The sequence below is a fragment of the Chiloscyllium plagiosum genome, chromosome 20, assembly GCF_004010195.1.
Source record: "Chiloscyllium plagiosum isolate BGI_BamShark_2017 chromosome 20, ASM401019v2, whole genome shotgun sequence".
In the NCBI taxonomy this organism is placed as follows: domain Eukaryota; kingdom Metazoa; phylum Chordata; class Chondrichthyes; order Orectolobiformes; family Hemiscylliidae; genus Chiloscyllium; species Chiloscyllium plagiosum.
The window spans coordinates 10,942,574-10,955,057 of record NC_057729.1 but is presented as its reverse complement, the minus strand read 5'-3'; the positions used below and the strand labels follow the sequence as shown (position 1 = coordinate 10,955,057).

The window sequence follows — 12,484 nt, the reverse complement described above, 5'->3', positions numbered from 1 at the left end:
ATGATAGCAGCACCTGCAATCTTTTGATTCTTGGTTTTGTTTTCTCTGCATTTACATTCTCTTTGGCCCTGGAGCACTAGCCATTCAGTCATTCAATCTTCCCTGTCTTCCACCCTGTCAGACACCTTCCTTTGGCCCACGTCCCTCCTGACCTTTGCTAAAAACCTACTACACCTCGAACATTTTTCCAGTTCTGATGAAAGCTCATAGAGCTGAAAACATTAACTCTGTGTCTCTCTCTACATGGGTGCTACCTAACCTGCTGGGTCTTTGTCCAGTACTTTTTGTTTCTATCCAAGATAGAGTTGTGCTGTTTGCCTGCTCACTTCTTCAGTCCCATCGTCTTTTCTCTCCTCATCCTCAGCAGCTCACGGCAGGGTTGATTCTTAGTGTTGCTAACCATGGTTGTGAACCATGCACAGGTCTTTTATGATGAATATGTTCAGCCTGACCCAGAGAGCAGAGGTCCTGCTTAGCACCTCTACTTTGTGAAATTTTGTATTGCACCATAGCTTTTCTTTTGTGTTTTGCATGCAACCTTCTTGTATATGGTTAAAAATCACACAACACCAGGTTATAGTCCAACAGGTTTAATTGCAAGCAGACTGGCTTTCAGAGCGCCGCTCCTTCATCAGGTGATTGTGACGAAGGAGCGGCGCTCCGAAAGCTAGTGTGCTTCCAATTAAACCTGTTGGACTATAACCTGGTGTTGTGTGATTTTTAACTTTGTACACCCCAGTCCAACACCAGCATCACCAATTCTTGTATATGCGTTACCAACCTGTGTCAGTGCCCACATGGTTAGTACATAGCCTTTGTCACCCAGTAACTATTCGATTCCCTTCACAAGTTAGAAATGGATAAATCACAGTTTGAGCTTCTACAAATTCAGCTTAACAGCCAGCAGAAATCAATCAGCAACTAAGCTGAAAGAAGTCGATGCTTTCCAAAAATAGTGCCAGTTGGTAGTGGATTGAGGCTTTCTGCTGAGTGTGTATTCAGCTGTGTGAGGTTAAGTAAGGACATTAGCTGGAATGTTAAATTCCAAAATGGCAGTGCTGGGATCAGTTACTCACTGGTTATCATGACAGCCTGTCTACTGTGCCCAGTGCATGCTCCCTGCACCCATAATAATCTAACCAAAGATAGCACCCACATTTGCGCTGTGGATACAATCTTGGAACCAAAACAGCTCTACTGGTGCTGCGAAATCATGGCTACACATCTGCATTTAAGGGTGTGACTTGTCATGAATAAAAGATTTTGCATGGCACAGCTTGCCTGTGGTCATTTTCATGCAGGTTCTAACATTTCAATAATGTTGGCAAGATATTTACCTATTTTCATATTTCAAGATACTACTGTTCAAAAGCGACTGGAATGGATGGCACACACAATTTTAAATTCTATTTGTCGGTTCTTTATTCCAGCACAAGATCACGGGATAATCCTGAATAATAATTAACTTGTTCCCTGTGCTGCAGAAAAACTGCAGTTCAAATTAACCCTGGATTACCAGAACATCACACAACACTGGGCAGAAAATCATAACATTTTAATATTTCCTTCAGTGTTTGAACCCAATTCTTCTGCAGAAGATGCATTATCATTTCACCAGCTTTATGTTCTTGTTTAAACTCCTAATGGAAACTTAAGAATGACTCCACAGTTCTCAAAGGCAGTGAAGATAAATAAATTTCCATTCTCACCTCCACCATCCGAGTTGATTGGTTCACATAGATACTTCTCCATGGCCCACATAACATGAAATCTCTGTGGTCCAAGGATAATAGCAGCATATTAGTCTAAATTTAACCCATTAATCCCATTTGTGACCAACTATTTAGGGTGGCACGGTGACTCAGTGGTTAGCACTGCTGTCTCACAGTCCCAGGGACCTAGTTCAATTTCAGCCTTAAGCGACTGTGTGGAGTTTGTACATTCTCCTTGTGTCTGCATAGGTTTCCTTCAGGTACTCTGGTTTCCTCCCACAGTGCACAATTGTGCAGCTTACAGTCATAGATACGTACAGCACAGAAATAGACCCTTTGGTCCAACTCATCCATGCTGACCAGATATCCTAAATTAATCAGCACTTGGCCCATATCCCTCCAAACTCTTCCTATTTATGTACCCACTCAGATGCCTTTTACATGTTGTAACTGTACCAGCTCCACCACTTGCTCTGGCAGCTCATTCTATACACGCACCACTCTGCGTGAAAAAGGTCCCTTTTAAATTTTTCCCATTTCACCTAAATCTATGCCCTCTAGTTCTGGACTCCCACAGCCCATGGAAAAGACTTTGTCTATTTACTCAATCCATGCCCCTCATGATTTTATAAATCTCTATAAGGTCACCCTTCAGCCTCTGACATTCCAGGGAAAACAGCCCCAGCCTATTCAGCGTCTCCCTATAGTTCAAACCTTTCAACCCTGATAATATCCTTGTAATCTTTTCTGAACAGTTTCAAGATCTACAACATCCTTCCTATTGGAGGGAGACCAGAAATGCAAACAGTATTCCAAAAGTAGCCTAACCAATGTCCTGCACAGCTGCAACATGAATTCCCAACCCCAAACTCAATGCCCCATAGTGTCCAGCGATGTGTAGGTTAGTTGGATTAGCTATGGGAAGTGCAGAGTTACAGGGATGAGGTAAGTCTGGGTGGGATACTCTTCGGAAAGTCGATGTGGACTTTTTGAGCTAAATGACCTGTTTCCACACTGTTGGGATTCTATTTGCTTTGTTTTTTTTCTAAACCTAGCTAAGAATTGTGCTGGGAACCCATCCTGGCACACAAAACTAATCACACAATTCCTATGTATGGAAGCAAGCCAGTTGACCTATTGGGTCCACACTAACACTCTGAACAACACCCCATCCAGACCAACACCATGCCCTATCCCTTACAACCATGCATTTCCCACAGCTAATCCACCCAGCCTGTACATCCCTGGCCACTATGGGCAATTTAGTTTGTCCAATCCCATCGAACAAAGCACATCTTTTGACTGTGGGGGGAAACCAGAGCATTGGGAGGAAACCCATGCAGTCATGGGAAAATGTACAATCGTCATATAAACAATCACCCGAGGGTGGAATCGAACCTGGGACCCTGGTGCTGTGAGGCAGCAGTGCTAACCAGTGAGCCACCGATCTGCCCCAATATGAATAATGATACAGTATAATGAATGAATAATAATAATGAATGCAAATAAAGCTAGTCCATTGACCCTGTCTCATTTTGGTAATTCTTTTCTCTTATTTCAACATGTGAAAAAAAAACCACAGCAGAGATCAAAACCAGAAATAGCCTATTAGCCAAACTTGCTCAATCTACGTGGGCCCATGCTATCGCAACATGCCAGAGCTCAGTACAAGTACACAATCCCAAAATCCAAAAACCTCCGAAATCCTACAATGTTTTCGTGAAGTTTCTTTCTCCATAACAAGGTTGTTTGATGTGCAAACAGTTTACCCAACTCCACACCCACTCGACCCACATCACTCAGATGTGACGTGGCAGTGTAGCCTAGCAGTGGCAGGCGTCAATTCGCCTCAGCGCTTGTAATACTTACAGGTGCATCTGCTGTTCAGTAAGTTTTTTTTTTGTTTCACCAAGAAACTGTCACTTATTCCATAATCCAAAAAATTCCGAATTCCAAAGACCAGCTGGCTCCGAGGGTTTCGGATAAAGGACTGTGTACCTGTACTGGTCCTATTAGGTGCCACGCCAGATTACTGTGCACCATGTAACAAAGGACACACACACACACTCAGTTAATGTAACATTGATGTAACATTGTGTATGATATCTGGTTGCTGGATGCTCCTTCCTGACATCCTGTACTCACAGTTATCAACCTCCAACCCTGACCATCTTTGAAATCAAGTTGAAACCATTTGCACTAATGTTTCACTTACCAATTCCAACTCAATTCAGCTGCTGTCTGCCTTTCATCACACTGCCTCATATGGAGCAAAGTTAAAAATCACGCAGCATCAGGTTAAAGTCCAACAGGTTTATTTGGAAGCACTAGCTTTTGGAGCACTGCTCCTTCATCAGGTGTTTGTGCCAGGTGAAGGAGCAGCGCTCCAAAAGATAATACTCCCAAGTAAACCTGTTGGGCTATAACCTGGTGTTGTGTGATTTTTAACTTGGTACATTCCAGTCCAACACCGGCATCTCCAAATTATATGAAGCAACCTCCCTGAGCAAGATCTACCAGTGGACATCTTTTGGATTGTTACAGCACAGTGTAAACCCCTCTGCTAATTTAACCCCGACACCCAGAGAAGCTCACCTCGCAATGTAATCTGTTACATTTCAAGAGGCAAAGAACTATCCCAGAAGTCACCAATTAAAGTAAAAATTAACAATCTTATTCTTTGAGTCCAACAGAGAATACTAAAATCAACAACTATTTACAACTGCTTTCTCTTAAACCTATCTTTTACTTCTCACTCTACAATACTGGTCTGATAAATTCCCTTGTAAATTTATAGCAAAATCAATTTCGAACACAGGTATAGTCTTCAGATGTCAACCTTTCTCTGTAGATTCCTCAAGGTTGACTTTGGTCTTCTGCTGCACAACTGTTTTATAGACAGGTACCTTTCAGACAGCTATTCAGCTAACAATCTGTTTGTTGGTACCTGTTGTTGTTCTCCCCCTAATTGTTCAAAATGTCCAATTTTATATCCCAAAACATCAGATCATTTCATTGGTTTGATGTCATCCCAAACAGTGAAATTCAAATTTGATTGGTCTGGGGCATAATTTAGCCTGACTGGCCAAATTTGCATTTGTTTTTGTTCCATGGCAACATAACACCAGCTATTCATGTCAACCAAATGTTACATTTTAAAACCTTTTAGTACACTATGAACTTCTCTAAGTCCTTGCCAGCTTCCTCTCTCTCTTAAAGGTATAGTATGCACCTACACTTTCATAACAGTATCACAGACACAAGTCCCAAACTGTTCAAATCCTGGTAGCGAGCTGTCAAACTGTTGTGACACAGTTGCTAGCAAGTTCCTTGTAACAAACCCCATCCAATGCATGACAGGTTTTGAATTACCACAGTGACACTGGCTCCTGCAAAATAGGTTCTGGATTGGCCAGGCGCCCAGTACAGCCAATCCGTGCAGCATTTGGGCCTTTGTACAAACTCCTCCTGCACTTGAGGAGAGGAAAACCAATGTTGCGTGTTACCCAAGAGTGTCCCCTCTAATAAAGACAAAGTGTATATAGTCAGCAAATGAATAGACTATCATTTGGCATTGGAAATTTTCATTCACCAAACAAATAAATTATTTTGTAAGTTTTACACATTATCACCCTCATCTCAACAACTCTCTATCCACATAGAGTCATGCAATATCTTGAAACAGGTGAAAAAAGGGAAAAAACAAACCTATTGACAATTTTAGTAAAAATAACTGCACTATTTACCGAATTTCTACCATGCCTCCTAAACTCCATTCACTCTGACTTCCACTTTATTAGTTTTGCATCTGTGCTTATGCTTATAGCCCAAGTTAAATATTCTGCTAAATCCACAATATTTAGATGCTACCACAAACAATATGTCATTAAGTTCTCTAATAGCAAAAAAAATTGCTCATATCATATCATTTAGTTACTGCAGCTACTCTCAGAGAACAATAGGCCTAACCTGTAAATACCATTGTGTTGCACAGCATGCATGAATCAATGCAGGTATAAGCCATTCTCTATTAGCGAATTTCAACTTCCTTTGAGGTCACTTTGAATTAAAATGATAAATGATTCATTGCTCAACTTTTAATGATCATTTGGTATCTTACATTCTGTTGAACCGTAGAGTCATACAGCACGGAAACAGACCAACTTATCCATGCCAACCAGATATCCCAACCTAATCTAGTCCCATTTGCCAGCACTTGGCCCATATCCCTGCAAACCCTTCCTATTCATATACCCATCCAGATGCCTTTTAAATGTTGCAATTATACCAGCCTCCACCACTTCTTCTGGAAGCTCATTCCTATACGCACCGTCCTCTGATTGAAAAAGTTGCCCCTTAGGTCACTTTTCTATTTATCTTACCCATGACTCTCATGAATTTATAAACCTCTATGAGGTCACCCCTCAGCCTCCGACGCTCCAGGGAAAACAGCCCCAGCCTGTTCAGCCTCTCCCTATAGCTCAAATCCTCCAACCCTGGCAACATCCTTGTAAATCATTTCTGATCCCTTTCATGTTTCACAACATCTTTCCGATAGGAAGGAGACCAGAATTTCACGTAATATTCCAAAAATGGTATAACCAATGTCATGTACAGCCGCAACATGACCTCCCAACTCCTGTACTCAATACTCTGACCAATAAAGGAAAGCATACCAAATGCCTTATCCTATCTACTTGTGATTCGACTTTCAAGGAGCTATGAACCTGCGCCCGAGGTCTCTTTGTTCAACAACACTCCTAGGGCCTTACCATTAAGTCCTGCTAAAGATTTGCTTTCCCAAAATGCAGCACCTCACATTTATCTAAATTAAACTCCATCTGCCACTTCTTAGCCCATTGGACCATCTGATCAAGATCCCATTGTAATCTGAGGTAGCCTTCTTCGCTGTCCACTACACCTCCAATTTTGGTCTCATCTGCAAACTTACCAACCATGCCTCCTATGTACATATTCAAATCATTTTTATAAATGATGAAAAGTAGTGGACCCTGCACCGATCCTTGTGGCACTCCACTGATCACAGGCCTCCAGTCTAAAAAACAACCCTCCACCACCACCTTCTACCTTCGAGTCAGTTCTGTATCCAAATGGCTAGTTCTCCCTGTATTCCATGAGATTGAACTTTGCTAACCAGTCTCCCATGGGGAACCTTGTCGAACGCCTTACTGAAGTCCATATAAATCACGTCAACCGCTCTGCCCACATCAATCCTCTTTGTTACTTTTCGAAAAACTCAATCAAGTTCATGAGACATGATTTCCCACATACAAAACCATGTTGATTAACCCTAACCAGTTCTTGCCTTTCCAAATACATGTACACCCTGTTCATTAGGATTTCCTCCAACAACTTGTTCACCACTGATATCAGGCTCACTGGTCTATAGTTCCCTGGCTTGTCCTTACCACCTTAGCCAACCTCCAGACTTCCGGCACCTCATCTGTGACTATCAACTTTAAACCATTTTTGATGTTTTCTTCAGTCCACTGCCTGATACAATCTGATTCAACACACAAAATAAACTGAGAAAAGCACTCCTCATCATGTTTATTGTGTTGCTGTCATCAAACAATCAGAAATTGAAATAATCCATCACAAGGATATAATCCTCCCTGTGCACTTCTGTTGCTGCCTTTAGCCAGGGAATGGATGGAACATCACTTGAATGTAGAGGTTCCTTCCTGCTGCTGCGGCTGGTACATTTAGTCTACCTCAGATGCAGTTATAAGTCGTTGAATATCCTGACTGTTCCATGTCTTGTACACTGAGTCATGGTAACCAACTTATGTGTTCAATCACCTTGTGTTCCTTGAGTAACATGGGCACGATGGGCTAAATCTTACATTTTTTGACAAGTGTCAGTTTCATCATGTTTTTTGGATTGTTTCACTCCACGAGGCCTAGCAAGTTGTCTAATTGCATCATACCAAACGTACCTCATTAACTACCTACTCATCCACCCTAACTACCAATATTGCTAACCCTGCATCACCTCTGGGTGGCCTACTCACTCACTCAGGACACCACTCACCTGACCAGCAATAACAGAGCATGAGAGTACACTTGCCGGGTGCATAAAACAGACTGTAAGAGCTTTTATAAATATGCAAATGGAAAAAGGTGAAAGACAAATGGAGGCACTTACATTCTGATAATGAAGATCAAGAAATGGTAGACCGATTAAATGGCTATTTTAGTCTATTTTCACAGAAGAGGAAATAAATGCCGTTCCGTAAATGTAAGGAAAATAAAGGCCTATTTGGATGAACAAAATGACGAAAAAGATCATGAGGGGCATGGATAGGATAAATCGACAAAGTCTCTTCGCTGGGGTGGGGGAGTCCAGAACTAGAGGGCATAGTGTGAGAGGGGAAAGATATAAAACAGACTTAAGGGGCAGCTTTTTCATGCAGAGAGTGGTACGTGTAAGGAATGAACTGCAGAGGAAGTAGTGGAGGCTAGTATGATTGCAACATTTAAAAGGCATCTGGATGAGTATATGAATAAGAAGGGTTTGGAGGGATATGGGCCAGGTGCTGTCAGGTGGGACTAGATGGGGTTGGGATATCTGGTTGGCATGGATGAGTTGGACTGAAGGGTCTGTTTCTGTGCTGTACATCTCTATGACTCTATGAGTCTATAATAAATCAATAGGCACTGATAATCTGCATGCTAGAATACAAAAGGAGATAGCAATATGATTAGTGAATGCATTGGCTCTTATCTCCCAAACTTCTTCGCATTCTGAAACAGATCTGACAGATTGGAGGGTGAGAAATGTCATTCTAGTATTTAAAAAAGATGTGAGAAATCACAGAATTACAGATCAGTTAGTATAACATTAGTAGCAAGAAAATTGCTGATCTCTTTTATAAATGATGTAATAACAAGAAACTTACGAAGCACCAATGGGATTACACAAAATCACATTTTTTGATGAAAGGAAACTGGTTGACAAATTTACTGGAGATGTTTAGTCTATAACCTGTAGAATAGATGATGGAAAGAAAGTGGATGAGGTGTGGATAGATTTTCAGTAGGATTTAATAGTCACATGTTAGAGGTTATTGTGCAAAATTATCGCACATAAGATTAGTGCTAATATACTGGCATGGACTGAGAATTGGTTAGTAGACAGAAAACAGACAATCTGGATAATTGGGTCTTTTTCAGTGTGGATGATGATAAAAAAAGTATACTTGCAATATAAAAAATATCAGTGCTTGGGCCCCAGCTATTCACAATATATACCCACACTTTGGATGAGAGAATCAAATGACAAAAAACTAAGTGAGATTGTGAGTGGTCAGTTGGGTATAATGAGTATTCAAGGTGATTTACAAGCTGAGTAATCAAGCAAATATATGGTAGATATAGACATGAGTAAGTGTGAAGCTGTCTATTTCAGTGAGAAAAACAGAATGCACTGGTGGTGCAGTGACAGTGTCCCTACCTCTTGGCTAGAAGGCTCAGAGTCAAGTCCAACCCGTTGTAGAAGTGTGTACAAGTGGTTCTCCTATAGGTGCGTAGTTGGGTTCTATTGAAACCTCGCTTAATATAAATAACGGGGCCTATGGGAAAAGTGGGGTTGGAGCAGACCAGCAAAGAAAAATCACTCACAATCATTCAAAGATCACCCAAAAGCCTAACACCAAGTATAGCACAGCCTGAATGAAGTTTTAAATCCTATTTATTAACAAAACAAAAGTAAATTTACAACATTACATTGAAAAAACATTGTTAATGCAGAGACAGAGGGTCATCATCACCATCTTCAAGTGTAGTTGTGTTTGCAGAAGTGGATGGCTGTGGCTGATTGTCTCCTGGTTATTTTGTTGGGGGTTGGTTTAGATTGTATGATAGGCAGTACAAAATCGAATTAGGAAGGCAAATTTGTGAATAAGAGTAATGCAGTTCTGTAGGAATGATACAGGGCTTATAGACGAATTATCGAAGAATATTCCTGTCTCAGAGGAAGGGTAATGATCATTCATTAGTTTAATTGCACAATGTATAATACTGTACTTCTCACAAGCTCGGACAGCAGCTGACGTCAGCACATATGCAGAATGGTGTGGAGACTTCCGTGTTGTATTCGGTGCATGTGCAGAACAAAGCGTGCAAAAACGATCACCGCTGGACTCGAGCTATTGTGAACAGAGGTAAGCATTCTCAGAAATACTGTTCCCTAATTCTTCAGCAATGTTATAGCCAGATCGCACAGCCGAAACACGCTTTATACGGGAACTACCTGTATTAACATCTCTGAACGGGTGCATTAGAAAATATCTGCAAGCAGTTAGGATGGCAAATGGTATGTTGGCCTTTGATGAGAGTGTACAGGAGCAAGAAATCTCACTGCATCCACACCAGGGCTTTGGTCAGACAAACCCTGAAATATTGTATGCAGTTTTTGTTTCTTTACTCAAGAAAGATACACTTGTCATAGAGGGAGTGCAGCAAAGGTTCACCAGACCAGATACTGGCATATGAGGAGAGATTAGGTAGACTGGGTTGGTACTTAGTTGGGTTTACAGGGATGAGAGGTACTGTCATTAACACATTCTGGCAGGGCTAGACAAAACGGGTACATGGAATCGAGTTATGCTCTCCTCACCTAGATGTCTAGAACATGAGGTCACGGCCTCAGGATATGTAGCAAATAATTTCAAACTGAGATGATAAGGAATTTATTCACTTAAAGGGTGGTGAACTTATGGAATTCTCTTATCACAGTAGGATGTGGCTGATCCAAGGAATATGCTTAAGAAAGAAATAAATTGCTTGCTAGACACTAAAGTTATCAAGGGGCATGGAGACAGATTAAGTGCTTTTACCTTAACCTTCTGGTTCAACTTTAGAATTCTTTCTTTAATTGTACTACATCAAGATTCTCTTTGTTTGATGAGTTTTTGTTATGTTGATGGTGCTAAATATGGCTTTAGCAATTAAATCCTTGTTCTAGATTTTCTTCTAAGACTGAATTCAGCTGGCATTCTACTGCTAATAGTATGAAGTTTGTAATAAAGAAAAATATATCACCAGTTTCTTCCAGTTCATAGCTAGCATTTGTTTAACAAGAGCATGCTAATAATTTGTATAATGTGTTTTGCTGCTCTATTCTAAGCAGTATAATACATGGGACTTCAATATGTCTTACCCATTCAACTCATGAAAATTGAAAACTTTTCTGAACAAAATTGAGATTCGCTGTCTGGAGTGATTTCCTCTAGGAACCCATAAGAAACCGACAAGCTACACAGAATCTTGAACAGTTTACTAGTTGTTATTCAATTCGTTGGAAACACCTCAGCACATTTCAAATGGGTGTCTGTTATAATAAATAGCGGGTAGCTTTCACATTCCCCAAAATCCTTAATCAGTCTTGACCACCAAAGCTAGCTTCTCACCAGATGTTTGTCAAACCATTCTTAAATGATCATGAAGATCACACATTAACTGTGATCAGTTCCTTTCTGGAATTGCAATGCTGGCTGCCCACATAACACAACTTTTATCAAACACAAATGCATTCTTATGGGTAGAAAGTCATCTGATCACTAAATCTATTATTGGTACTGGCCACCTATTTGTGTTTTAGTTACACAACATTGATTATACAGGATCTCTTTAAGTTCTTCTATCGATATCTTCGTTATAACTGATAAGTGACCAGAAAACCTCCCTGTTAGGTTCTACATGAGATGAGGTAGTAACCTAGGCTTTGACACACTATTTAATTCGAGTTCATGTGAACCTGATGAAGGGGCAGTACTCCGAAAGCTTGTGATTTCAAATAAACCTGTTGGACTATAACTTGGTTTCGTGTGTTTTCTGCAATTGTACAAGGTCACGGTGAGACCACACCTGGACTAGTGTGTGCAGATTTGGTCTTCTTCTCTGAGGAAAGATGTTCTTGCTATAGAGGGAGTGCAACGCAAGTTTACCAGACTGATTCCTGAAACAGCAGGACTGAAGTACAAAGAGAGACTGGATTGATTATGACAAGATTCACTGCAGTTTAGAAGAATGAGGTGGGGTCACATGGAAACCAATGAAGTTCTAACAGACTAGACAAGCTAGATGTAGGATGTTCCCGTAGACCAGGAGTTCCAGAACCAGGTGTCACATTCTAAGGATATAAGATAAGCCATTTAGGACTGAGGCGATGAAACATTTCTTCACCCAGAGAGTAGGGAGCCTGTGAAATTCTGAGAAATTCTACAAACAAAATGGTGTGTTATACAGAATAATATGGATCAGCAGTACAAATTACAGTACAAAATCTGAATTTTTTGTACAGAATGCTGCATAAAGGTATCATAACAGTTCCTATTATTTCAAACCTGAATAATGAGTTTTCCCAATCCTTTGTGTGATTTTTGCTTTGGAAAGATACACAGATAAATGCTTTATAATTCATCACACTTACACAAGCCTCTTGTTGCACATTCTCCAGAATACGTTTTGCCGGAATCAAGAAATCCAGTAGGCAGCAGAGCCCATCCCCCTTGTACGCAGTGTCAATGACCCTGAAGATTTGACTGAGCACTGTGGGAGCAGTGGCGTCAAAGGGAGGGTACAGGGCAGAGAGGATGCGTTGGATACAGGTGTCCAGCGATTGTGAATTCTGAGTAAAGAAGAAATACACGTCAGCAACGTCTTCCAGAGTGACACAATATTACAACCGGTCAATTTCACAAACGAGTTATGAATTTTATAAAAATACAGAGGTATAGCAGAGAAAC

The 12,484-nt window shown here is 40.8% G+C and overlaps 1 protein-coding gene across 4 annotated transcripts in view; it reads right to left on the bottom strand.

The window, feature by feature from the left end:
• Window positions 1–12,484, bottom strand: part of LOC122560020 (pleckstrin homology domain-containing family G member 4B-like) — a 177,331-nt gene that overhangs the window by 97,815 nt on the left and 67,032 nt on the right. For 3 of the 4 annotated variants that reach the window (XM_043710177.1, XM_043710178.1, XM_043710179.1), the window contains exon 2: window positions 12,169–12,366. In XM_043710177.1, the coding sequence (XP_043566112.1) occupies window positions 12,169–12,366 (198 nt within the window). Of the gene's footprint in view, window positions 1–1,709; window positions 1,742–12,168; window positions 12,367–12,484 lie in introns of those variants that run through there. The other variant, XM_043710180.1, reaches the window with a different exon arrangement.